Source organism: Mobula hypostoma, chromosome 25 (assembly GCF_963921235.1).
Source record: "Mobula hypostoma chromosome 25, sMobHyp1.1, whole genome shotgun sequence".
Taxonomy (NCBI): Eukaryota; Metazoa; Chordata; class Chondrichthyes; order Myliobatiformes; family Myliobatidae; genus Mobula; species Mobula hypostoma.
This window is the reverse complement of record NC_086121.1, coordinates 67998-94478: the sequence shown is the minus strand read 5'-3', so window position 1 is coordinate 94478 and position 26481 is coordinate 67998. Positions and strand designations below refer to the sequence as shown.

Sequence of the window (26481 nt, the reverse complement as noted above, 5' to 3'; positions counted from 1 at the left end):
ATGGATAGAAAACTGGTTGGCAGATAGAAAGCAAAGGGTAGCAGTGAATGGGTATTTCTCGGAATGGCAGGTGGTGACTAGTGGGGTGCCACAGGTCTCGGTATTGGGACCACAGCTGTTTACGATTTACGTCAATGATTTAGAGGAAGGCATTGTGAATAACATCAGCAAGTTTGCTGATGATACTAAGCTGGGTGGCAGTGTGACATGTGATGAGGATGTTAGGAGAATTCAAGGTGACTTGGATAGGCTGGGTGAGTGGGCAGAAACTTGGCAGATGGCGTTTAATGTGAATAAGTGTGAGGTTATTCACTTTGGGAGCAAGAACACAGATTATTATCTGAACGGTGTGGAGTTAGGTAAGGGAGAAATACAAAGAGATCTAGGAGAAAGCAGGATCTCCCAGTGGCCACACATTTTAATTCCACATCCCATTCCCATTCTGACATGTCTATCCACGGCCTCCTCTACTGTAAAGATGAAGCCACACTCAGGTTGGAGGAACAACACCTTATATTCCGTCTGGGTAGCCTCCAACCTGATGGCATGAACATCGACTTCTCTAACTTCCGCTAATGCCCCAGCTCCCCCTCGTACCCCATCCGTTATTTATTTTTATACATACATTCTTTCTCTCACTCTCCTTTTTCTCCCTCTGTCCCTCTGACTATACCCCTTGCCCATCCTCTGGGTTCCCCCCCCCGCCGTCTTTCTCCCCGGACCACCTGTCCCATGATCCTCTCATATCCCCTTTGCCAATCACCTGTCCAGCTCTTGGCTCCATCCCTCCCCCTCCTGTCTTCTCCTATCATTTTGTATCTCCCCCTCCCCCTCCCACTTTCAAATCTCTTACTGACTCTTCCTTCAGTTAGTCCTGACGAAGGGTCTCGGCCTGAAACGTCAACTGTACCTCTTCCTAGAGATGCTGCCTGGCCTGCTGCGTTCACCAGCAACTTTGATGTGTGTTGCTTGAATTTCCAGCACCTGCAGAATTCCTGTTGTTTGAGATCTAGGAGTACTTGTTCATCAGTCTCTGAAGGTGAATGAGCAAGTGCAGCAGGCAGTGAAGAAGGCTAGTGGAATGTTGGCCTTTATTACAAAGGAAATTGAGTACAAGAGCAAGGAAATCCTTTTGCATTTGTACAGGGCCCTGGTGAGACCACACCTGGAGTATTGTGTGCAGTTTTGGTCTCCAGGGTTAAGGAAGGACATCCTGGCTGTGGAGGAGGTGCAGCGTAGGTTCACTAGGTTAATTCCTGGGATGTCCGGACCGTCTTACGCAGAGAGGTTAGAGAGACTGGGCTTGTACACGCTGGAATTAAGGAGATTGAGGGAGGATCTGATTGAGACATATAAGATTATTAAGGGATTGGACAAGATAGAGGCAGGAAATATGTTCCAGATGCTGGGAGAGTCCAGTACCAGAGGGCATGGTTTAAGAATAAGGGGTAGGTCATTTAGGACAGAGTTGAGGAGGAACTTCTTCTCCCAGAGAGTTGTGGAGGTGTGGAACGCACTGCCTCAGAAGGCAGTGGAGGCCAATTCTCTAGATGCTTTCAAGAAGGAGCTAGATGGGTATCTTATGGATAGGGGAATCAAAGATTATGGGGACAAGGCAGGAACCGGGTATTGATAGTAGATGATCAGCCATGATCTCAGAATGGTGGTGCAGGCTCGAAGGGCCGAATGGTCTACTTCTGCACCTATTGTCTATTGTCATATTAGTAACTTTCCTGTAATACAATGGCATCTTAACTTGCTTAGCAGCCTCATGTGTGGCACCCTGTCAAAGGCCTTCTGAAAGTCCAAATACACAACATCCACTGCAACCCCTTTATCCATCCTACTTGTAATCTCCTCAAAGAATTCCAACAGATTTGTCAAGTAGGATTTTCCCTGAAGGAAACCATGCTGAATTTGTACTCTCTTGTCCTGTGTCACCAAGAACTCCATCACCTCATCCTTAACAATTGACACTAACATCTTCCCAACCACTGAGGTCAGGCTAACTGGTCTATAATTTCCTTTCTGCTGCCTTCCTCCCTTTTTAAAGAGTGGAGTAACATTTGCAATTTTCCAGTCCTCTGGCACCATGCCAGAGTCCAATGATTTTTGATAGATCATTTCTAATGCCACCACAATCTCTAACATTACCTCTTTCAGAACCCTAGTGTGCAGTTCATCTGGTCTGGGTGACTTATGAACGGTTAGGTCTTTCAACTTTTTGAGCACCTTCTCTCTTGTAACAGTAATTGCACCCACTTCTCTTCCTTCACACACTACAACAACAGGCATACTGCTAGTTTCTTCCATAGTGAAGACTGATGCAAAATACTCATTTAGTTCTTCAGCTTGTCCCCATTATTATTTCTCCTGCCTCATTTTCTAGCACTCCTACAACTACTCTCATTTCTCTTTTATTTTTAACATACTTGAAAAAAACCCTTACTATCCACTTTGGTATTATTTGCTAGCTTGCTTTCATATTTCATCTTTTCCCTTCTAATGACTTGTTTAGTTGCTCTGTGTAGGTTTTTAAAAACTTTCCAATCCTCTATCTTCCCACTAATTTTTGCTTTGTTGTATGCCCTTTCTTTTGCTTTTACAGTAGCTTTGACTTCCCTTGTCAGCCACAGTTGTACTATTTTACCATCTGAGTATTTCTTCATTTTTTGGAATACACATGTCCTGCACTTTCCTCACTTTGCCCAGAAATGCACGCCATTGCTGCTCTGCTCACATCCTTGCCAGCAGCTACTTTTAATATACTTTGGCCAACTCCTCTCTCATACCACTGTAATTTTCCTTATTCCACTGAAATACTGCTATAAATGGCCTCTCTCCGTCTCTCTCTCCCCACCCTCCCTTGATGCTGTCGGAGGATGGTGCCTGAGTTTGGGGTCTGTGGTTTGTGAATTGGACTCTATAGTTCATGTTATCATTTGTTTCTCGTTTTGGTCACTTTTTTTTGTTGGTATTTTGGGCAATTTTGAACTGGGTGGCCTGCAGATAACGTGCACTGAGCTGAACAGAATATGCCTGTACTCTTTCGATTTTGTGTTTTATATTCTGTGTTTTTTGCTCATTTATTTTTGTTGCCATTTTTGCAATTCATTTTTTTTTCACAGGGGGGTGATTTGATGCTTTTCTTAGAACGGGTTCTAAGGTGTTCTTTGTTTCATTGTTCTCTGTGGGAAGAGAAATCTTAGGATTGCATACTGCATACATACTTTGGTAATAAATTTACAGTACTTTGAATTTTTGGTCCTATGGTCTTATAGATTGATTGTATGACTATAAAGTGGCACCGGGCACGGACGTGTCTGTACATAAGGTGAATGACAGGAAATGATTAGTAGTGGTGGTTGGAGGTGTGGAGGGGTGGGTTAGTTGGTGGAGGTGTTGTTTTTGAGTCAGGTGTAAACAATGTCTTAAGAGCCAGAAAACAGAATTGCAACTCTAACCAGGAACCCCTCAGTTATGTCTAATATTTTGCCTTTATTCATTTATGGGTACTCAGTGGGTTACACCTAACATGATTGCTTCATGGCATTTGACCCCAGACATTGCAAGGTAGGATAAACACAATTTAATGCTTATTCTACTCATGACCGGCAAAATTCAGAGTGGGAAAATTTTTTCCTTTCATAAAACATAGAACCCCGCAGGCCCAGAGATAGAACACAGAACATAGAACAGTACAGCACCGTACAGTCCCTTCAGCCACGATGTTGTGCCAATATTATGAGATCAATCTTACCCTTCCCTCCTACATAGACCCGCATTCATCTACCATACCTGGCAGGGCACTCACCACTCTGTGTTTTTAAAAAATAAATATGTCTATCATCACCATATACTTCCCTCAAATCAGCTTAAAATTATGCCCCCTTTTCCAGGATTTACATCCTGGAAAATAACATCTCTGGCTATCCACTTGATCTATGTCTCTTATCATCTTATACACTTTTATCAAGTCACCTCTCATCCTCCTTCACTCCAAAGAGAAAAGCCCTAGCTTGCTCACTCTTTCCTCATAAGTCAAACTGTCTACTCCAGGCAGCATCCTGTTAAATCTCTTCTGCACCTTCTCTAAAGTTTCCACATCCTTGCTTTAATGAGGGGACCAGAACTGAACACAATTCTCCAAGTTTGCATATTTTCTATGGAAATTATTCTAACTCACTGAAATGGGCAACTGGAAAGTGATGGTAGAGAATGGCAGCGGCTGTAAGTTATTCGTCCATGTTGTCCTTTACAGGAACGTAAATAGAGTTAAGGGAAATAAACAGCTCATAAAGTTCGTACTCTGCCAAACGGAAATTCATAAATCTGAATGCTAATTGCCTAAAGGAGTATAAAACCAGGCTGAGAAGCAGAAAGGCTGCCTGAGGTGCACCTTGGCACTGTAGCAGTTAGCGTGACGCTATTCCAGCTTTGGAATTCGGCATTCAGTTCCAACACAGTCTTTAAGGAATTTGTATGTCCTCCGGTGTGCGCATAGGTTTACTCCAGGTGCCCTGGTTTCCTCCCACAGTCCAAAAACATATGGGTTAGTAGGTTAATTGGTCATTGTAAATTTCCCTGTGATTAGGCTAGGCTTAAATACTGTAGGTGAGATGCTGGGTAATGTGGCTTGTTGGGCCAGAAGAGTCTGTTCTGCACTGTATCTCTAAATGCATAAATAAATAAACAAACACATAAATAACGTGTTTTTCTCCACTGTTTGCCAGGAGTACACAATGACAGTTTTCTTGCGCCAGATTTGGAAAGATGAACGTCTCTCATACAATCACACAAACAAGACCCTTGGACTGGACAGTCGTTTTGTGGATAAGCTGTGGTTACCAGACACATACATTGTGAATGCAAAGTCAGCCTGGTTTCATGATGTTACCGTTGAAAACAAACTCATCAGGCTTCAACCAGACGGAGTCATCCTCTACAGTATCAGGTTCAATTGAATGTGCTAAAGGGAGATATCTGTGTAATTTTACAAATACAGTATTGTGTTTTCAAATAATACTGAGGTCCTTGGGAGTGAATATCAGAATTTATGTGCAGGCACATTGTCTATGATTCTGACCAGTTTAAAATTGGGAAATAGTGAAGGAAAGAAAGAAAGATTAATGTTATTCGTTACCTGTACATCGAAAAGTGTCATTTGTATCAAATCAAATCGGCAGGGATTGTACTGGGGCAGCCCACAAGTGTCACCACGATTCTGGCATCAACCTATCACGCACACAACTTACTTACCCTAAAGTGTACTTCCTTGGAATGTGGGAAGAAACAGGAACACCCAAAGGAAACCTGCACAGTTATTGGGAGCCTAATACAGTTGATGTTCTGGTTATAAATTATGAATTATGAAAATTTATACACAGCTGTCTCCTTTGCTATTGTTGTGTAATTCACCACTGTACAACCACAGAAAATTTATGCTGTGTAATGTACAGATATATCAGGCTGACAAGGGATCATTTCAAATGCCCTGTACCATTAAGTCCACATAATTGCTGCCCACGGATATTTTTTGAGTTTAATTGCAAGATAGTCGGTGCTTGTTCCTTAAGGTTGTCATAGTCCGAGATTGGTGTAGTGGGCGGATAGTGGGTTTAAGCTCCCACTACCTATTACAAGCTTTTAATGGCATGCATCTCAAATAGCCTCCAACAACCAAGTCTAGTTCCTGACCTTCACATGTAGCTTAGCTACTAACCTGGTGGAAGCGTTTCTACTGACAGGAGAAGCAGCAGAGGCAGATAATTTAACACCAGTCATTCCAGGCAGATGGGGCTTGTCAACAATGGCTGGTATTTCATCTAAGTGAAGATCTGAAATATCAACTGCCTTGCAGCTGTACCCATTCATGGAGAAGGCTTTGGGAGTAAACCCCTGAGGAAAAATCCAGAGATGGTGTCCCTAAGGCAGCCCTATGTGGAGTTCAATACTAACTGGCAACTCCTGCAATACCTCTGGTGCCAAATTGTATTAGTCTCTGCTGTTCCTTTGGAATCATCAGCCGTGTGATAAGGGGGGTGGGGCGGGGTGTTGCTGCTGGATGGAGAACAACGTGCTCTCCATATCACACTGCCCAGGCTTGCTTACTGGCTTGGGTATCATGTAAATAGCTATGACACAAGATCCATGTTTGATCCCGACCAACTGAGTCCCTCAATTGGTACTGGTCCTGGAAGAGAATTGGCTGGATGCTGCTTGAATATTCGCAGTTTCAAGTTTGGTTTAAAGTGTGATCTTTTGCATTTGTTATCTTAATTGCGGTTGATTTACAAATTTCTAAGCAGATGTCACTTTGGAATTGCTGTAATGAATCACTGTTTGGAATTTGTCATCTAATCTGGACACCATTTCTTTGGTAGAATTACTTCCACAGTTGCTTGTGACATGGATCTCACCAAGTACCCAATGGATGAGCAAGAATGCATGCTGGATCTTGAGAGCTGTGAGTTTACTTTTTAACTACGCATTATCACTTCCTCCTGGATTTATGTTCCTTGGCCAAAAGGTCTGAAGATGCTGAGTGGGATGGTGAATTGTGTGGTGGATGCAGGGAACCTTCAAGGGAACAAAAACAGGCTGAGTAAATAGACAAGGATATTGCAAGGGCAATCAGGATCAGAATCAACTTCAATATCACTGGCATATGTTGTGAAATTTGTTGTCTTGTGGCAGCAGTACATTGCAATACATAATAATAAAAACTATAAATTCCAATAAGTAGTGCAAAAAGAGAGCAAGAAAATATAGCGAGATAGTGTTCATGGGTTCATTGTTCATTCAGAAATCTGATGGTCGAGGGGAAGAAGCTGTTCCTGAAATATTGAGTGTGTGCCTTCAGGCGACTGTACTTCCTCCTTGATGGTAGCAATGAGAAGAGGGCCTGTCCTGGGAGATGGGATCTTCAATGATGGATGCCCTCTTCTTGAGGCATCACCTTTTGGAGGTGTCCTCAGTTGTGAAGAGGCTAGTGCCCATGATAGAGATGGCTGAGTTTACACCTTTCTACAGTTTTTTCCAATCCTGTCTTGTCTTGTCTTGTCTTGTCTTATCTATACTGCACCTTCTATACCAGACAGTGCTGTGGCCCTTCCATACCAGACAGTGATACAACCAGTTACAATGATCTCCATAGTACATCTGTAGAAATTTGTGAGACTCTTTAATTACATCAATATGTTGGATTCAGGATAGATGCTTCTTCATTTTTCCAGATGGCTATTCAGCAGAAGATATTGTCTATCGATGGTCAGACAATCAGGATCAGATACATGGACTGGACCAAATCCAGCTGGCTCAGTTTACAATAACCAACTACTATTTTGTTACTGAAATGATGAATTTTAAATCAGGTAAGTGACATTTTCAACAAGACCGACATGTTGGCAGCACAGTAAAGTCCAAGGAAGAACGTGCTTCTCTGGCATTAGGGCCACAATGGGTATTGTGGCCACTCCTCATTGGGAACATGCTGCAGAAATCATGTAATGTGGGTCTAACGTGACAACAAAGTTCAAAGTAAATTTATTATCAAAGTACATAGAGTAATAGAGTATAGAAAAGTATAGCACAGAAACAGGCCCTTTGGGTCATCTGGTTTGTGCCAAACCATTTTAACTGCCTATTCCCATCGACCTGCACAGGGACCAGAGCCCTCCATACCATCCACGTACCCATCCAAACTTCTCTTAAATATTTAAATCGAGCTCGCAAGTATCACTTGCTCTGGCAGCTTGTTCCATACTCTTTCAACCTTCTGAATGAAGAACTTTGCCCTCTAATTCTCCTTAAACCTTTTACCTTTCACACTTAACCCATAACTTCCATTTGTAGAGCCACCCAACCTCAGTGGACAATGCCTGCTTGCAGTTACCCTAGCTATACCCCTCATAATTTTGTATACATCTATCAAATCTCCTCTAAATCTTCTATGTTCTAAGGAATACAGTCCCAACCCATTCAATCTGTCCTTGTAACTCAGGACCTCCAGAGCAGACAACATCCTTATAAATTTTCTCTGCACACTTTCAACCTTATTTACATCTTTCCTGTAGGTAGATGCCCAAAACTGCACACAATACTCCAAATTAGGCCTAACCAATGTCTTATATAACTTCAACATAACATCCCATCTCCTGTACTCAATACTTTGATTTATGCAGGCCAATGTTCCAAAAACTTTCTTTATGACCATAACAATCTGTGATGCTACTTTCAATGAATTATGGACTCGTATTCCCGGATTGTTCTACTGCACTCTTCAGTGTGCTACCATTCACTGTGTATGACCACGCAGGTTGGTCCTACCATAGTGCAACACCTCACACTTGTTTGCATTAAGTTCCATCTGCCATTTTTAGCCCACCGGTCTATAATTTCCTGTTATATTTTTAGAGACTTTCTTAAACAGTAGAAAAATGCTGTCTATCCTTCAAACCTCTGGTACATCACCTGTTGCTAAGGATTATTTATATACCTCTGCTAGGACCCCAGCAAATTTTGCATTTGCCTCCCATGGGGTCCAAGGGAACACCTTGCCAAGCCCTGGGGGTTTATCCACACTAATTTGCCTCAAGACAACAAACACCTTCTCCTCTGTAATCTGTATATAGAGCCCACAAAATTGATGCTGATTTGCCTCACTTCTGTAGATTGTGTCCGTCTCCTCTGTAAATACGGATGCAAAAAAATCCATTTAAGATCTCCCCCATCTCTTTTGTCTCCACACATGGATTACCTTTCTCATCTTCCAGAGACCAATTTAGTTCCTTCCTATCTTTTTGCTCTTACGGTAGGCTTATTCAAAAAGTTAGAAGGCATGGGATCCAGGGAAGTTTGGCCAGGTGGATTCAGAATTGGCTTGCCTGCAAAAGGAAGAGGGTGGTGGTGGAGGGAGTACATTCAGATTGGAGGGTTGTGACTAGTGGTGTCCCACAAGGATCTGTTCTGGGACCTCTACTTTTTGTGATTTTTATTAACGACCTGGATGTGGGGGTAGAAGGGTGGGTTGGCAAGTTTGCAGACGACACAAAGGTTGGTGGTGTTGTAGACAGTGTAGAGGATTGTCAAAGATTGCAGAGAGACATTGATAGGTTGCAGAAGTGGGCTGAGAAGTGGCAGATTGAGATCAACCCGGAGAAGTGTGAGGTGGTACACCTTGGAAGGACAAACTCCAAGGCAGAGTACAAAGTAAATGGCAGGATACTTGGTAGTGTGGAGGAGCAGAGGGATCTCGGGGTACATGTCCACAGATCCCTGAAAGTTGCCTCACAGGTGGACAGGGTAGTTAAGAAAGCTTATGGGGTGTTAGCTTTCATAAGTCGAGGGATAGAGTTTAAGAGTCGCGATGTAATGATGCAGCTCTATAAAACTCTGGTTAGCCCACACTCGGAGTATTGTATCCAGTTCTGGTCACCTCACTATAGGAAGGATGTGGAAGCATTGGAATGGGTACAGAGGAGATTTACCAGGATGCTGCCTGGTTTAGAAAGTATGCATTATGATCAGAGATTAAGGGAGCTAGGGCTTTACTCTTTGGAGAGAAGGAGGATGAGAGGAGACATGATAGAGGTGTACAAGATAATAAGAGGAATAGATAGAGTGGATAGCCAGCGCCTCTTCCCCAGGGCACCACTGCTCAATACAAGAGGACATGGCTTTAAGGTAAGGGGTGGGAAGTTCAAGGGGGATATTAGAGGAAGGTTTTTTACTCCGAGAGTGGTTGGTGCGTGGAATGCACTGCCTGAGTCAGTGGTGGAGGCAGATACACTAGTGAAGTTTAAGAGACTACTAGACAGGTATATGGAGGAATCTAAGGTGGGGGTTTATATGGGAGGCAGGGTTTGAAGGTCGGCACAACATTGTGGGCCGAAGGGCCTGTACTGTGCTGTACTATTCTATGTTCTATGTTCTATGTTAACATAGCTGGAGAATCCTTTAGGGTTCTCGTTCACCTTGTCTGCAGAGCAACCTCATGCCTTTCTTTTAGTCCTCCTGATTTCTTTGTGTTCTCTTGTATTTCTTACACTCTATAAGCACCTCATTTGTTTTTACCTGCCTATACCTGCAATGCACCTTCTATTTATCTCTTGAAAACCAAGGTTCCCTATACCTGTTATCTTTACCTTTTACTCTTACAGACACATGCAAGTTTTGTACTTTTGAAGGCCTCCCACCTAGCATGTACATTTGTCCCAGAGCCAATTGCCTGTCCCAATTCACACTTGTCAGATTCTTTCATCAAAATTGCCCTTTCTATAATTTAGAATCTCAACTCACAGACTAGACCTATCTTTTTACATATTTACTTTGAAAGTAATGGCATTGTGATCACTAGATTCAAAGTGTTCCCCTGCACAATCTTGTGTCACCTGCCCTATCTCATTCCCTAATAGCAGATCAAGTATCATGCACTCTTTCGCTGGGACTTCTTGATACTGATTTAAAGAACTTTCCTGAACATGTTTGACAAACTCTATCCCATCTAGAACTTTTACAGTATGGGAATCCCAGTAAATATGTGGAAAGTTAAAATTACCCACTATAACAACCTTTATGTTTCTTGCAACTGTCTGTGACCTCTCTACAGATTTTTTTTAAAACCCTTGGACTGTTGGGTTGTCTGTAATATAGCCCCATTAACGTGGTCGTACCTTTCTTATTACACAATGCCACCCATATAGCCTCATTATGCGAATTCTCCAGTATGTCTTGACGGAGCATGGGTGTGACATATCCTTGATTAGTGACGTCACTTCTCCTTTAATCCCTCCCCCTCTGTCGCATCTAAAACAATGGAACCCCAGACTATTGAGCTAAAAGTCCACAAGACCATAAGACAAAGGAGCAGAAGTTGGCCATTTGGCCCATCAAGTCTGCTCCGCCATTTTATCATGAGCTGATCCATTCTCCCATTTAGTCCCACTCCCCCGCTTCTCACCATAACCTTTGATGCCCTGGCTACTCAGATACCTATCAATCTCTGCCTTAAGTACACCCAATGACTTGACCTCCACTGCTGCCCGTGGCAACAAATTCCATAGATTTATCACCCTCTGGCAAAAAAAATTTCTTCGCATTTCTGTTCTGAATGGGTGCCTTCAATTCTTATGTGATACCCTCTCGTACTAGACTCCCCTATCATGGGAAACAACTTTGGCATATCCACTTTGTCCATGCCTTTCAACATTCGAAATGTTTCTATGAGGTCTCCCCTCATTCTTCTAAACTCCAAGGAATACAGTCCAAGAGCAGACAAACGTTCCTCATATGTTAACCCTCTCATTCTTGGAATCATTCTAGTGAATCTTCTCTGTACCCTCTCCAACGTCAGCACATCCTTTCTTAAATAGGGAGACCAAAACTGCCCACAGTACACCAAGTGAGGTCTCGCCAGCGCCTTATAGAGCCTCAACATCACATCCCTGCTCCTATACTCTATTCCTCTAAAAATGAATGCCAACATTGCATTCGCCTTCTTCACCACCGACTCAACTTGGAGGTTAACCTTAAGGGTATCCTGTATGAGGACTCCCAAGTCCCGTTGCATCTCAGAACTTTGAATTCTTTCCCCATTTAAATAATAGTCTGCCTGTTTATTTCTTCTGCCAAAGTTCATAACCATACACTTTCCAACATTGTATTTCATTTGCCACTTCTTTGCCCATTCTTCCAATCTATCCAAGTCTCTCTGCAGACTCTCCGTTTCCTCAGCACTACCGGCCCCTCCACCTATCTTCGTATCATCAGAAAACTTAGCCACAAAGCCATCTATTCTATAATCCAAATCATTGATGTACAATGTAAAAAGAAGCGGCCCCAACACGGACCCTGTGGAACACCACTGGTAACCGGTAGCCAACCAGAATAGGATCCCTTTATTCCCACTCTCTGTTTCCTGCCAATCAGCCAACGCTCTATCCACGTATGTAACTTTCCCGTAATTCCATGGGCTCTTATCTTGTTAAGTAGCCTCATGTGTGGCACCTTGTCAAAGGCCTTCTGAAAATCCAAATATACAACATCCACTGCATCTCCCTTGTCTAGCCTACTTGTAATTTCCTCAAAATGTTCTGCCCCTCCTGCAACCAAGTCTCACTAAAGGCTACAGTATCATAATTCCAGGTGTTGATCCATGCCCTGAGATCACTTGCCTTTCCTACAATACTTCCTGCATTGAAATATATGCAGCTCAGAACACGAGTCGGACCATGCTCAACTTTTTGATTCCTGACTTTGTCTGAGGTCTTAACAACATCAGTCTTCACAACCTCTCCGCTATCTATTCTGGCACTCTGGTTCCCATTCCCCTGCAACTCTAGTTTATATGTCACTATATATTACCCTGAGATTGAGCAAGCATTTACAGTATAGAAAATAAATACAATAGAATCAACGAAAAACTACACACAATGACTGACAGTCAGTGTGCAAAAGATGATAAACTATGCAAATACAAAACAAAACAAATAATAGATGCATACATGTATACATACATAGTTGTGGAATCAGTTCAGTGTTGGGGTGAGTGAAGTTATCCCTTCTGGTTCAGGAGCCTGATGGTTGAAGGATAATAACTGTTCCTGAACCTGGTGGTATGAGTCCTGAGGCTCCTGTACCAGCTTCCACATGGCAGCAACAAGAAGAGAGCATCGTCAGGATGGTGGAGGTCCCTGATGATAGATGCTGCTTTCTTGTGGCAGTGCTCCATAAGAATTAGAAGCAGGAGCCTGCAAGAATTTTGTTAGTTTATTTGCTACAATGTAGGATAGCAGGTCATGAGGATTGGAATATAAGATTTATGAGTAAGAAGGACAGATTTCCAGCATAAGTTTAACTGCTAATTACTAATTGATTGGGGTTCTCCGTTGGTTGGGGTTGACCATGGATGTTGCACCCTAGCATTCTACGTTCGATATGAAAGACAGGACAGTAAAATATTGAGAGAAAGCTGTTGCCCATGCAGCAGGCTTCCCTTCTCCATGCAGCTGATGAATCTAAAGGAACAGTAAAGACTGATACAGTTTGAAACCAGCAGTATTGCACAAGTTGCTAGTCAGTGCATAACTCAATGTCGGACTGCCTTAGGGACTCCATCTATGGACTTTTCCTCTGGGTTTACTGCCAAAGCTTTCCCTAAGAGTGGGTATAGCTGCAAGGCAGTGGAGATTTGAGGTCAGAGTTTTCCTTTTCCTAAGTGAGCTACAAACCATGGTTGACAAGCCTCATCTGACTGAAGCAACTGGTTTTAAGGCACCAGTCATCCACCTTTGCTCTTCTCCTGTCAGTGGAAACAGTTCTATCGGGCTTAGTAGCTTAGCCACACATGAAGGCCAGGAGCTGGACATAGTTGTCGGTGGCTATCTGAGATACGTGCCATTGGGAGCTTATCCCCACGACTTCATCTGATTCCTCAAGGCTGTCATAGTCAGTAATTATTAGGAGCTGGAATTTCAATAATGCTTAATAGCAGCTATTTTTCAATGTGACCACTGTACATCCAGTGAGTTAAACAATGATGATGAATTCTGATGTGGTTCTCTGTTCTCTTAACAAGTATTTTTCAATTTAGGCTTCCATTCCCAAATTTTTCCCAGTTATTAAATGATCTTATCCAGCTCTGATCTTGAATCCTCAGAATCAGAATCAGAATCAGGTTTATCATCACTGGCAGGTGTCGTAAAATTTGTTAACTTAGCAACAGCAGTACAATGCAATCAATGATAATACAGAAATAAAGAAAAATGTAAGTAAATAAATTACTGTAAACATGTGTATTAAATAATTAAAAATAGTGCAAAAACAGAAGTAATACTGTATACTGTATGTATTTTTAAAAAAAGTGAGGTAGTGTCCAAGGATTCAATGTCCATTTAGGAATCGGATGGCAGAGGGGAAGAAGCTGTTCCTGAATCGCTGAGTGTGAGCCTTCAGACTTCTGTTCCTCCTACCTGATGGTGACAGTGAGAAAAGGGGCCTGCCGTGGGTGATGGGGTCCTTAATAATGAACATTGCCTTTCTGAGATACAGCTCCATGAAGATGTTTTGAATGCTACGGAGGCTAGTACCAAATTTGGAGCTGACTAATTTTACAACTTTCTGTAGCTTCTTTCGGTACTGTGCAGTACTACACCAACACCCCCCCCCCGCCACCCCCCCCCCCCGCATACCAGACAGTGATGCAGCTTGTCAGAATGCTCTTCATGGTACATCTATAGATGTTTTCTAGTATTTTAGATGACAAACCAACTGTCTTCAAACCCCTCATGAAATATAGCACCTGTCTTGCCTTCTTTATAGCTACATCGATATGTTGGGACCAGGTTAGATCCTCAGAGATCTTGACACCCGGGAACATGAAATTGCTGACTCTCTCCACTTCTCATCCCTCTATGAGGATTGGTTCATGTTCCTTCATCTTACCCTTCCCGAAATCCACAGTCAGCTCTTTCATCTTACTCATATTGAATGCAAGGTTGTTGCTGTGTCACCATTCAACTAGCTGGTATACTCAACTTCTGTACGTCCTCTCTTCTCCATCTAAGATTCTACCAACAATGGTTGCATTGTCAGCAAATTTATAGATGGTATTTGAGCTGTGCCTAGCCACACAGTCATGGTTATAGAGAGAGTAGAGCAGTGGGCTTAGCACACACCCCTGAGGTGCACCAGTGTTGATGGTCAGCGAGGAGAAGAAATTATCATCAATCTGAACAGATTGTGGTCTTCCTGTTAGGAAGTTGAGGATCCATTTGCAGAGGGAGATACAGAGGCTCAGGTTCTGTAGCTTATCGATCAGGACTGTGGGAATGATGGTGTTAAGCGCTGAGCTATAGTCAATAATGTCATCCGGACATAATGTTTGTATTGTCCAGGTGATCTAAGGCCGTGTGAAGAACCATTGAGATTCCTGCTGAACTCCTTCCTCTGAAGTTCAAAGTAAATTTATTACCAAATTACACATACCATACACAAGCCTGGGATTCATTTTTTTTTGTGGGTATTCGCAGAGAAACATCAGAGGATCCATGAAAGACCAGACCCACAACAAGAAAAACAAGCAACCAATATGCAAATACAAAAAATAATAATAAATAATTAAGCAATAAATATCAAGCACATGGGATGAAGAGTCCTTGAAAGTAAATCAGTAGCTTGTGGGAAGTTATTCCTTTTGTTCAACAGACTGATGGTTGAGGGTTAATAACTGTCCCTGAACTTGGTGGTGTGGGTTCTGAGGCTGCTTTACCTCCTTCCTGCATGAGAAGAAAGCATGTCCTGGATGGTGGGGGTCCTTAATGATGGATGTTACTTTCCTGCGACAGTATTCCAGAGAATTGCCTGAAACTATAAATTCTGTTCACACCATAGGCTGAGTGATACATTCTTTTCCCGCTGAAGAGCAGTCATTGCCTTGAAGAGCTGTTCAAACTCCATTACGATTAAAACAAGGTTTAAGAAATGTTTGTGATCACGATGAAGGGCATCATTGGTATGTGCTGTCTATACACATTCTGACCCTCACCCATCCACTAACCCATGTCACACTTTAGATACGATCCCAACAAATAATGCCTCAAAGTGCAAAATGAGTGTGAAAATAGGTGTTGCAGCAAGTTCTTTTCAAGTTCAAGTTGAAGTTTAATTGTCATTTAACCATACAGTACATATGAATACAGCCAAACAAAACAGCTTTCCTTTGGGGTCAAGGTACAAAATATAGTACCAACAGCACAATCACATATAGTTACAATAGTAGAAATGCATACAGTTATAAATAGTATATAGCCCAAGTGCCTGCATGGCATGGTGTGTAGATTGATGGTGCATGGGATGCACTGAACAAACACTGGAGGGCAGCACTGACAGGATGTGCCAGCGGATTCCGGTTAATTAGAACACATCGGGACCAGTATTTGGCCCAGTTAGCCAAAATTTCCTGGAGATTGTTAAAAAGGTATGAAAAAAGACAAACAGAACTAATTACAACACTGCAAGTACAATAAAACTGTGTATTAGTTCCTAATAGTTATAGACAGAGGAATTCATCCGGTGTATGCCATTAACAAAATCAGTGCAGATAATGGACTGCCTTTATACAATGATATCAACAATTGCATCCTCTTTCATTGTAACATTAAAGTTGATTGTTTATACCTACAAATGCTTTGTAGATCCTAACTTGTTGAAGCAGTGAAATCATTTCATTTTCACTCCCGACCACTTCGGGCATTGCCATGCCAGAAAGCTCAAAACCACAGTCAGCAAACTAGTTCAAAATTGTCTTACTGCTTATTTCTCGCCAACTGTCAATGGACAAAAATCACTGCTTTTGAACACAAAAACACTCAACTGATGCTATTTTAAAAAGTTCACTCTAAGCACAATTTACTATCTAACAGTCACACAAAGTGCATGCAACTGACGCTGGTTAGAACTCTTTTGGCAATGGTCTGTTGCCCCAGTTAAGCAGTATAGTATCCTAAATAAATGAAGGGAAACTCGGCTATTTTCTCAATTAGTTTTTGCTCTTTAGTATGCGACTGTCCTGATAATGGGAAGTGGCAGCCAATTTATGTATGGTGGGATCATTTTGCAGTGATATTGTTTGAAGGATAAGTATTGGTCAGACCAGTGGAATATTTAATATTCCATGGTTTAATATTTACGTAAAGCATGCTGATCTATTAATCTTTATCAGAACATCCTGATTATTAATTTATCTCATGGAAGGCTTCCATTTTCTGAAGCAGAATCTTGTTTATTATCACTGACATATGCTACAAAATTTGTTGTTTTGTGGCAATAGTACAGTTAAATATATAAAGTATATAAAGTATATTGTAAGTTACAAGAAGAAATATATAAAAAATAAATATGCAGTGCAAAAAGAGACCAAGGTAGTGAGTTTAGGTTCATAGGTTCAGTGTCCATTCAGAAATCTGATGACAGAAAGGAAGAACCTGTTCTTGAAACAATTATTAAGGCATCCTTTAGTCTTGTGAGACCATGGATCTGCGCCTGTGTGGAAGACCAGCAGTTGCCCATTCTGCAAGTCTCCCCTCTCCACGACACCAATGTTGTCCAAGGGAAGGGCATTAGGACCCATACAGCTTGGCACCAGTGTCGTTGCAGAGCAATGTGTGATTAAGTGCTTTGCTCAAGGACACAACACGTTCCCTCGGCTGGGGTTCGAACTCACAACCTTCAGGTAGCTAGTCCAATGCCTTAACCACCTGGCCACGTGCCCACACTTGAAACAGTATACTTTATATATCATGTGTTTGTGTCTTCAGACTCCTGTACCTCCTCCCTGATGGTAGCAATGAGAAGAAGACATGCCCTGAATCATGGGGGTCCTAATGATGGCTTCCTTTTTGAGGCATCACCTTATGAAGATGTCTTTGATCTTTGTTTTATCTGCACTGGTGATAGAAATTGCATAATTGTTGTCTCCGTGCTTCAGAGGGACTTAGCCCCCATATCCTTCACCCTAGTCACTGGTGAAAGGGGCAGGGACACTTGCAGACAAGGCCAGGATTGGGTTTAATCTTGTCTGTTGCTTTCCATAGCTGCTGTTCATTTCCTGTGTCTCTCCATCTGGAAAGGCTCTTGGCCACCATGCTCATGGTAGACCCATGTTCATGGAATTACAGTGGAAAATAAGTTGGGGAAGGTACATGGACGCCTATGGAGCATGTGGTGACCAATCTCACACCCAGATCAAGATTGTTTTTTATCATTTCCAATATACGTGTAAAGCAGAATGAAATAATTGTTACTCCAGATCCAATGCAGCACACAAAAACACATTAAGATAAAGGACACAATATTAATAAAAAACAATAAATATAAATATATAGCTTATGTACTTAAATTGATTGCATGTTTATAAAGTGGCACTAGGCACAATATCTGTAAATAAGGTTGCTGACAGAAATTGATTTCATAGTGATGGATGGGGATGTGGAGGGGTTGGGGAGTTAGTGGGTGAAAGTGTTGATCAGCCTTACTGCTTGGGGAAAGTAACTGTTTTTGAGTCTGGTGGTCCTAGCTTGGATGCTACATAGCCTCCTCCCTGATAGGACTGGGACCAACATTCCATGAACAAGGTGGGTGGGATCTTTCTTGATGTTACTGGCCCTTTTCTGGCACCTTTCTGTATGTATATTATGATGGTGAGGAGGTTGGTGCTAGTGATGCATTAGGCAGTTTTGATTACCCGCTGTACAGCCTTCCCGTCCTCTGCATTTTAGGTTCTATACAATACAGTGATGCAGCACTGACAGTAATTCAAACCCTGAGCTTGTCCACTGTTTCTCCAGCAGGTCAATTTCCACGGCTGAGTCTTCGTTTCTGTTTGAGGAGGAACAGAGGTGTCTACATCATTCAGTCGTACATGCCTTCAATCCTATTGGTGGCAATGTCCTGGGTATCGTTCTGGATCAGTCAGTCAGCTGTGCCTGCCAGAGTCTCCTTAGGTGATGTTCTCATAATTCACAGTTGGCTTCCAAAGCCAAGTTACTTTATCAGCTTCAGTTTTTTTTTATTGTCTTCTTTTTCCTATCTTTGTGTTCAGAATTTCAGGTTTCAGGTTGAAGTTTAATTGTCGTTCAACCATACACATAAATACAGCCAAATGAAGCAGCATTCCTCCTGGGCCAGTGTGCAAGGCGCAGTAGCAACAGCACACAGAACATATAGTTATAATTGCAGAAAAAACATACAATCACAAATATATATTGTGTTGCATTTAAACCATAAAACTGTAAGAAGTAGGAACAGGAGGAGTTTCAGTTTGCTCTTATATTCAATTGGATTTTTGTATAATGACACCAAGATTGGGGCTATAGTGGACAGTGAGGAAGGATATCAACACTTGCAGCAGGATCTGAACCAACGGGAAGAAATGGGCTGAAAAACGGCAGGTGGAATTTAATGCAAGCAAGTGGTGGTGTCATATTTTGGCAGGACAAACCAGGATAAATTCTTGATCTTTGAATTGAAGAGCATTCATATGAGGATAGGTTAAGCAATCTCTTTAGAGCGGAGGAGGATGAGAGGTGACAATAGAGGTGTACAAGATGATAAAACAGGCAGATTGAGTAGATAGCCAGAGACTTCCCTAGGCCAAAAATGTCGAAACAGGTTCCAGACAAACAGCGTTCCAAGCAAGACCTCCACGGTGGAGCTGGTGGAAGATGATGGCACATCACAATGGCAGAAAAGATGGAGGAAGGCTGCAGCAATGAAGGGTTCTCAGTCGTCTTACATTCCACACCTCTGGACCCTGACCCAGATCTGTCAAGGACTGTGTGGTAGCTGCCATGTATCAGCCTCCCCACATTAAACAAAGTCATGCACAGACATTCTCCATTAAGAGAATCCACCTTAACATCCTGGATTATGTGGATCAGCCTCTACAGGCGCCCAAGGACCCACCAATAGGCAACCTCTTTGGAGAATATTATACTCGGCTCAAGTGATCGCACCAGTACTTTGAGATTCATTTTCTTGCTGGTATTTACAGGAAAAATAAAGGAAAAGAGTAGAATTTATTTTTTAAAAACTATACATGAACAAAGACCTGCAAACAACTGATGTGAGCATCTGTCCCTGTACTTCAGGTATCACCACGGTGCTGACCATGACAACCCTAATGATCAGCGCGAGGAAGTCCCTGCCTAGGGCGTCTGCCATTAAAGCGCTAGACGTATACTTCTGGATTTGCTATGTCTTCGTCTTTGCTGCTTTGGTTGAGTTTGCGTTTGCTCATTTCAATGCAGACTACATGAGAAAGCAACGCGCCAAAATTAAGACCAATAAACCAGGTGGGCAGGTGGGTATTGCTGTAATAGAGCACTGAACAATTTTTAGGTTGAAATGTGGGTGTGAATGTTTATTTACTTATTTAGAGATACGGCATGGAACAGGCCCTTCTGGTCCACCAAGCTGCACCGCCCAGCATCCACCGATTCAACCTGAGCCTAATCACAGGACAATTTACAATGACCAATTAACCTACTAACGGGTACATCTGTGGATCATGACAGGGAACTGGAGCGCCCAGAGAAAACACGTGCACACATGGGAAGGTACACACAAACTCCTTTCAGAAGATACTGGGATTGAACTCCAATGCCCCAAACTATAAAAGCATCGTGCTAACCACAGTGCTGCCATGGCATCTGTGTTACAGTACAAAATCAAACTCTTTACCTGAAGGTGCTGTGCAAAACTACCCTTTTCACCATAAACACAAGAGATTCTGCAAATGCCGGAAATCTAGATTTACACAGACACAAAATGCTGGAGGAACTCAGCAGGTCAGATTGCATCTATGGAGGGAAATAAACAGTCAACATTTTGGGATGAGACTATACATCAGGGCAGCAAACAAAGGGGGTAAAGACCAGAATAAGAAGGTGGGTGGAAGGGAAAGCAATACAATCTGGCAGGTGATTGGTGAGTGGGTTGGCGAAGGATGAGGTAAGAAACTGGCAGATCATTTGTGGAGAAAGTAAAGAGCTGAAGACAAAGGAATCTGAAAGGAGAGGAGAATTCTGAGTGTACGGGAAGGAGGAGGGTTAACCAAAGGGTGATAATAGACAGAATAAGATAACTGGGCAGAGAAAGGAATACGAGGAATGCACCATCCTCTCCTATTAGATTCCTCCTTCTTTGGAAGGGTCTCAGCTGTTTATCAACTGTTTATTCCCCTCCATAGATGCTGACTGACCTGCTGAATTCCTCCAGTATTTTGTCTTGCTCACCTATCTGCTCTCTGCCTAGAAAACAATAGGCACCACCAATGGGTAGGCATACGGTTAATGTTCTCCCTATCCAATGAACTACCCTGAAACCTCTCCCAGTAGTATGGTCCAGTTGCAGCAGTGTAGTGTAGTGGTTAGCATGACGCTATTACAGCTTGGGGTGTCGGAGTTCAGATTTCAGTTCCATTGTCCTCTGTAAGGAGCTTCTATGTCCTCCCTGTGAATGTATGGATTTCCTCCAGGTGCTCCACTTTCCTCCCACAGTCCAAAGACAAAGACATACTGGTTAGTAGGTTAATTGGTCATTGTAAATTGTCCTGTGATTAGGCTAGGATTCAATTGGAGGTTGCTGGCGGCATAGCTTGAAGGGCTGGTAGGGCCTATTCTGTGCCGTATCTCTAAAATAAATAAAATAGCCAACTGTATGAGTGTCTGCAGAAGAACAGTGATTACAGATGGTTGATATAGTTACTGGGATCTTCTGGTGTTTGTCTTTGTGGTAGTTCTGCCCCCATCTGTGTACTTGCCAGCTTTGACTCATTCTCTCAACCCTGGCCCATGTTCAGGCCCCGCAGCAGACTCTCCAACATAAATCTAGTACTGACGCTCCCATGCAATGCATGGGGAGCACCACGATGTCCAAGGTGCCCTCTTGGCTGAGACTGTAGAAGCAATTTGTGCCTGCTCTCCGGGGAAGTTCAGGGCATTGCACCAAGTAAGAGTTAGAGTGAGGAGAACATTGTCCTGGGGATGATGTTTATTCTCCAACAGTAGATGTGAAATCATGATGTTGTTTGTGGGGTCTTGCTGGGTTTCCCCACACCAATATTTCTTTGACTGTAAGGTGTCCTGGGCATGAAATGCACAAGAGAAATGCCTTATGGACACTTCCACACCCCACACCTCTGAAAATTACCTTTTCCAAAATCTTCATTCTGGAAAGCACTATAGGGATATTGAAACAAGAACATCACACCATCTTAAAAGTTTTGTCCCCCAGGCAGTCAATCAGATCAACCATTCTAGTCAGCCCCTCCCAACCCCCTCTATCCATTATCCCTGGCACTGCACTGCACTGTAAATACTTTTAATCACTTCTTATAATGCTGTTTACATTGTAAATGCATGCAGGTATTTATGCACATTTTATTCCCTATCTGTACTTTAACTTGTAACATTTTTATATAATTCTTTATTATTTATAATTGTTGAATGTTGTTTTTTGGTGCATGTCATGCCCTAACCAACATACCCAGCAAATTCTAATCCATGTAAATGTATATGACAAATAAAGTTGATCCTCTTTGATCACTTAGAATCATAGAGTCATATAGAAGCACACCACAGAAGCAGTCCGTTCAGCCCACCTAGTCCATGCTGAACCATTTAATTGCCCACTCCCATTGACCCTTATCATGTTGATCCTTGATTACTTATTCAATTTAATATGACATATAAAATTATCAATGAGCCCCATCTGCCCAGAGCAACTGGTTTTAAGGAGCTAGTATTCCGCCTTTGCCCCTTCTCCTGTCAGAAGAAGTGGTTCCGCTGGGCCTAGAAGCTAAGCCACATACATACACACAGACATATCTAGCTACAAAACAACAAATTCCATGACAGATGCAAATCATAATAAACTTGATTCTGATTCTGATCCTTGATATGTAATCCTTCTTTTTGCAGGAAATTAAGAGAACTGGAAAGCAGGCAATTGTCTTGTTCTCCTTGTCGGCTGCTGGGGTGAATCAGGAGCTGCTCATGTCCAACAGACTGCACAGAGCCAACAGACTGCTCCACAGAAATGAAATCGAGAATGGGAAAGCACGGGCAGACAGGCAGAACACAGCTCTTCACAAGAAGCTGACGCTCAAGTCCATATTCAGACCTATTGATTCTGACACAATTGACATTTACGCAAGGGCAGTCTTCCCAGCTGCCTTTGCTGCCGTGAATGTCATTTACTGGGTGGCGTACACTATGTAAAAATCCAAGATTGCAAAGGAGAATGAAATAATTGTTACTCCAGATCCAATGCAGCCCAAAAAAACACAAAGAACGATAAAGAACGATAATAATAAAAACGCAATAAACATAAACACTTAAGATAGGTTATATACATAGATCGATTGTATGACCATAAAGTGACACTGGGCACAGAAATGTCTGGACATAAAGTGACTCTGACATGAAATGATAAAGTAGTGATGGTTGAGGTGTGGAGGGGTGGTTTAGTGGGTGGAGGTGTTAATCAGCCTTATTGCTTGGGGAAATTAATTTGAACATGGAAGTCCTTGATGGGAGTGGGACAAACAGTCCATGGACAATGTCAGTGCAATCTTTCATGATGTTACTGGCCCTTTTCCAGCATGTTTCTGTATGTATGACTTTGATGGTGGGTAGGCTGATGCTGGTGATGTGCGGGACAGTTTTGATTACCTGTTGTAGAGCCCTTTACAATGAAGAAATGGGGGTTATGTTAATATTGGACAGGAAAAGTGAACAGATAATGCCAAACCTCCAGAGAGACAGTGCTCCATTTTCTAAGGTGACTCTCTCAGCCCACTAGCTTTAAAATCACTCTCTAATTTACCGAATTGGATGAAAATAAGGTATCAGGTCAGAAACAACCAAATGAATTATACCTTGACACACCTTTTATATGTAGATGATTTAAAATGATACCCTCATCAGTAAAACTAAAGCAATTAATTCAAATAGTAGAAACACTTTCAAATGGTATAAGCATGACCTTTGGACTAAATAAGAGCAGAACATTAAATATAAAGAAAGGTACATTCGAGCTCGTAGAATATAAAACAAAGCAGCATGATATGATGCAACTGAGGGATGATATGAAACATATAAGTATTTAGGATATCAACAAGCAAAGAAATAAGATCATAGTGAGATAAATGAAAACATTTGACAGAATTTACTTCAAAGCTTAAGAATATCTACCAAACAGAGCTAAATAGTAAAATATAATAAATGCAACAAACTCTTTTGCTATATCCATATTAATGTATTCTTTTTGCATAAAATCTTAATCTGAAATTGATCTGGAAAATTTACAAAGACAAATAAGAACTGAAATGACAATTTTTAGAAAACACGATGTACACTCAAATGCACTTAGATTAACACTTCCAGGAAAAGAGGAGGACGAGGAATACCAGACATTATAAATTTACACACCAGTCAGATAAAACTTCTATAGATATACTTTCATCAACGAAAACAGGATTCAACATTCTATGTAAGTGTATGCAATTCTGATAAGAAGTCCATACCACTAAACTTAAGTGAAAGCACAACCCAGAAAAATCAAGAAATTATCACCTGAGAAGAAAAAGTTAACCACTGGAAGAGCATGACCCTCCACAGAAAACATCCCAAGATCTGAGCAGACTAGATATTGACAAGTAAATGTTGAATACCTGGCTCGGAGTTGGAGACCTCTGCCCAAAAACAGAAGGGTTCCTTTTGAAAATACAAGAACAGGTGGGTAACACAAAAAGTGATCAAAATGTACAAGAAAAGACCAACAAATTCAAGATGATAAATGCAGAAAATGCCAAGAGAAGCCAGAAACAATCCAACACATTACAGGATCCTGGGGCAGTTCAGGTCAAGTCAAATCACTTTTTATTGTCATTTTAACCATAACTGCTGCTACAGTACACAGTAAAAATGTGACAATGTTTTTCAGAACCATGCTGCTACATGAAAAAATACAAAAATGACACTGAACTACGTAAAACAACACAAAAACTACACTAGACTCAAACTAGACTCAAACTGAGTACTTACACAGCACAATCAAATGGCAAACATCATTCACCAAAATCTTGCTTTAAAATACAAAGTCATAAGGCCACAATAGCTTGCTATAAGTACAAGCCTGATCTAGTTTTAGAGTCAGAGTCCCACAAAAAATGTTATGACTGATCCATTATTACAGCTAGGACAATCCATAATAACTGTCTGGATATAATACTGTATTACAGGATAAATAAGCAAGAGCAACTTAATTAATAGATAAAGCCATTCCAAACACACAAAACATACAGAAATCAATAAGTGAAAAAGACCAGAAATATGCTGAATTAAAAGAGGAAATTGAAAGACTTTGGGACATGAACAGGGTATACGTTGTCCCAATAGTAATAGCTACAACTGGTATCATCCCAAAGTCACTACACAATAGCATTAAACAACTAGGCCCGCACAGCAAATGTTTATGTAAATCTTCAGAAAACCACAATACTTAACGACACTAGAATAGCCTGGAAGTTCTTAGCAATAGAGAAATGATTGTGCTTAGCTATGCCCATCCCTCCGTTTTACCAGCTTGAGCTGAGAAAAAAATTTATTTATAGAGAACTTTTCATAAAGAAAATGTAGTTCAAAGTGCTTTACAATGGGATAAAGTGCAAATATGAAAGTAAAATTAAAGAATAAAAATAAACATGAAAATAAAAAAACAAAAACATTTTAGCTAAAAGCAAGGTTAAATAAATAGAATTTGAGCTGACGTTTAAGTGGCTTAAACAGAGCCGACCAGAGGTGTTATCGCCTTTTTAAACATTTTCCCATGATCATAAGACCCTACTGCACATTAAGAACTTAAAGCACTGCAGATCCATCCATCATCGTGCTGCTCATTTTCAGAGGAATTGAAGGAATTGGACTTAGTGCGGACTCTGTTGCTGCCTGCTGCAGAGAGGTATCGGAATCAGTGCACAAAGGCAGTGTGCAGTCTAACAGAGAGTGATTGTCTTAGTCTTTTTCCTTGTGATTACAAGACCCTGTTGTACATTGGTAAGATGAAATGCTGCAAGTCCAGTTCGCTGGTTTATTAGCAGGACCGATGGTGAAGGAGCTGCATAGCTTCAGTCATAGTGAGAACTGGACCTCAAGCCGCTGGGTCACCCGTTCACAGCCATCCAGGAGAGAGGTGTTGGAGTCACTGCTAGAGGCAGTATGGCACAGCGACCATGCTGGTGCTGCTGGCCTTCAGTGTTCATTCGGAGGAAGACAAACTGTATTGTGTTCAACTGCAGACTGCTGCAACATTCATGGACTCAGGAACTTGGAATATATTTGTTCTTTTTTGTGACTGTATTTTACTGCTATCTTGTATGTGCTATATGTGCTGTGCTGTGTGTGGCTATTGATACTATGTTTTGCACCTTGGCTCTGGAGTAATGCTGTATTATTTGGCTGTATTCATGTATGATTGAATGAAAAATTAAACTTGAATTATACAATTAAATTTGAACTAAAAGTGTCAACTGAGTCTGCATCCCTTGTTGCTTTAGGTTTAGAATTCCCCAGTTTAGGAGTGTAGTTTGTTACGTACCCCGTAACTGGGTTGCCAAACCAGCAGAAATGGACCACTCAGTTGGAGTCTGGATTACTGGAACTAAGAAAGTTTTATTAAAGAAATAAGCAACATAGTACTCTAATAGTAAGGATATAAATGCAACAGGTTAGCAATGAATAAACACACGTGTACACAGAACTAGGATAATAGGGTCAATCAGCTCTATCGCAGTCTAGGGGTAAAATGTTCAATCACAAGTGACAGAGTTCAGTTTAGTTCAGTTTGCAGTAATCGCTGTCGTGCCGTTGGAGAGAGAGAGAGAACGAATGAATATGCAAATCGGATTCCAAACAGACCTTC

General features: G+C 41.7%; 1 protein-coding gene across 4 annotated transcripts in view; it reads left to right on the top strand.

The window, feature by feature from the left end:
• Positions 1-26076, top strand: part of gabrd (gamma-aminobutyric acid type A receptor subunit delta) — a 121896-nt gene extending 95820 nt beyond the window's left edge. For 2 of the 4 annotated variants that reach the window (XM_063032973.1, XM_063032971.1), the window contains 6 exons: positions 4734-4954; positions 6384-6466; positions 7236-7373; positions 18345-18500; positions 19647-19858; positions 22479-26076. In XM_063032973.1, coding sequence (XP_062889043.1) covers positions 4734-4954; positions 6384-6466; positions 7236-7373; positions 18345-18500; positions 19647-19858; positions 22479-22778 — 1110 coding nt within the window. In that variant the 3' untranslated portion in view covers positions 22779-26076. The remainder of the gene's footprint in view (positions 1-4733; positions 4955-6383; positions 6467-7235; positions 7374-18344; positions 18501-19646; positions 19859-22478) is intronic. The other 2 variants (XM_063032972.1, XM_063032974.1) reach the window with 2 other exon arrangements.
• Positions 26077-26481: the final 405 nt, after the last annotated feature.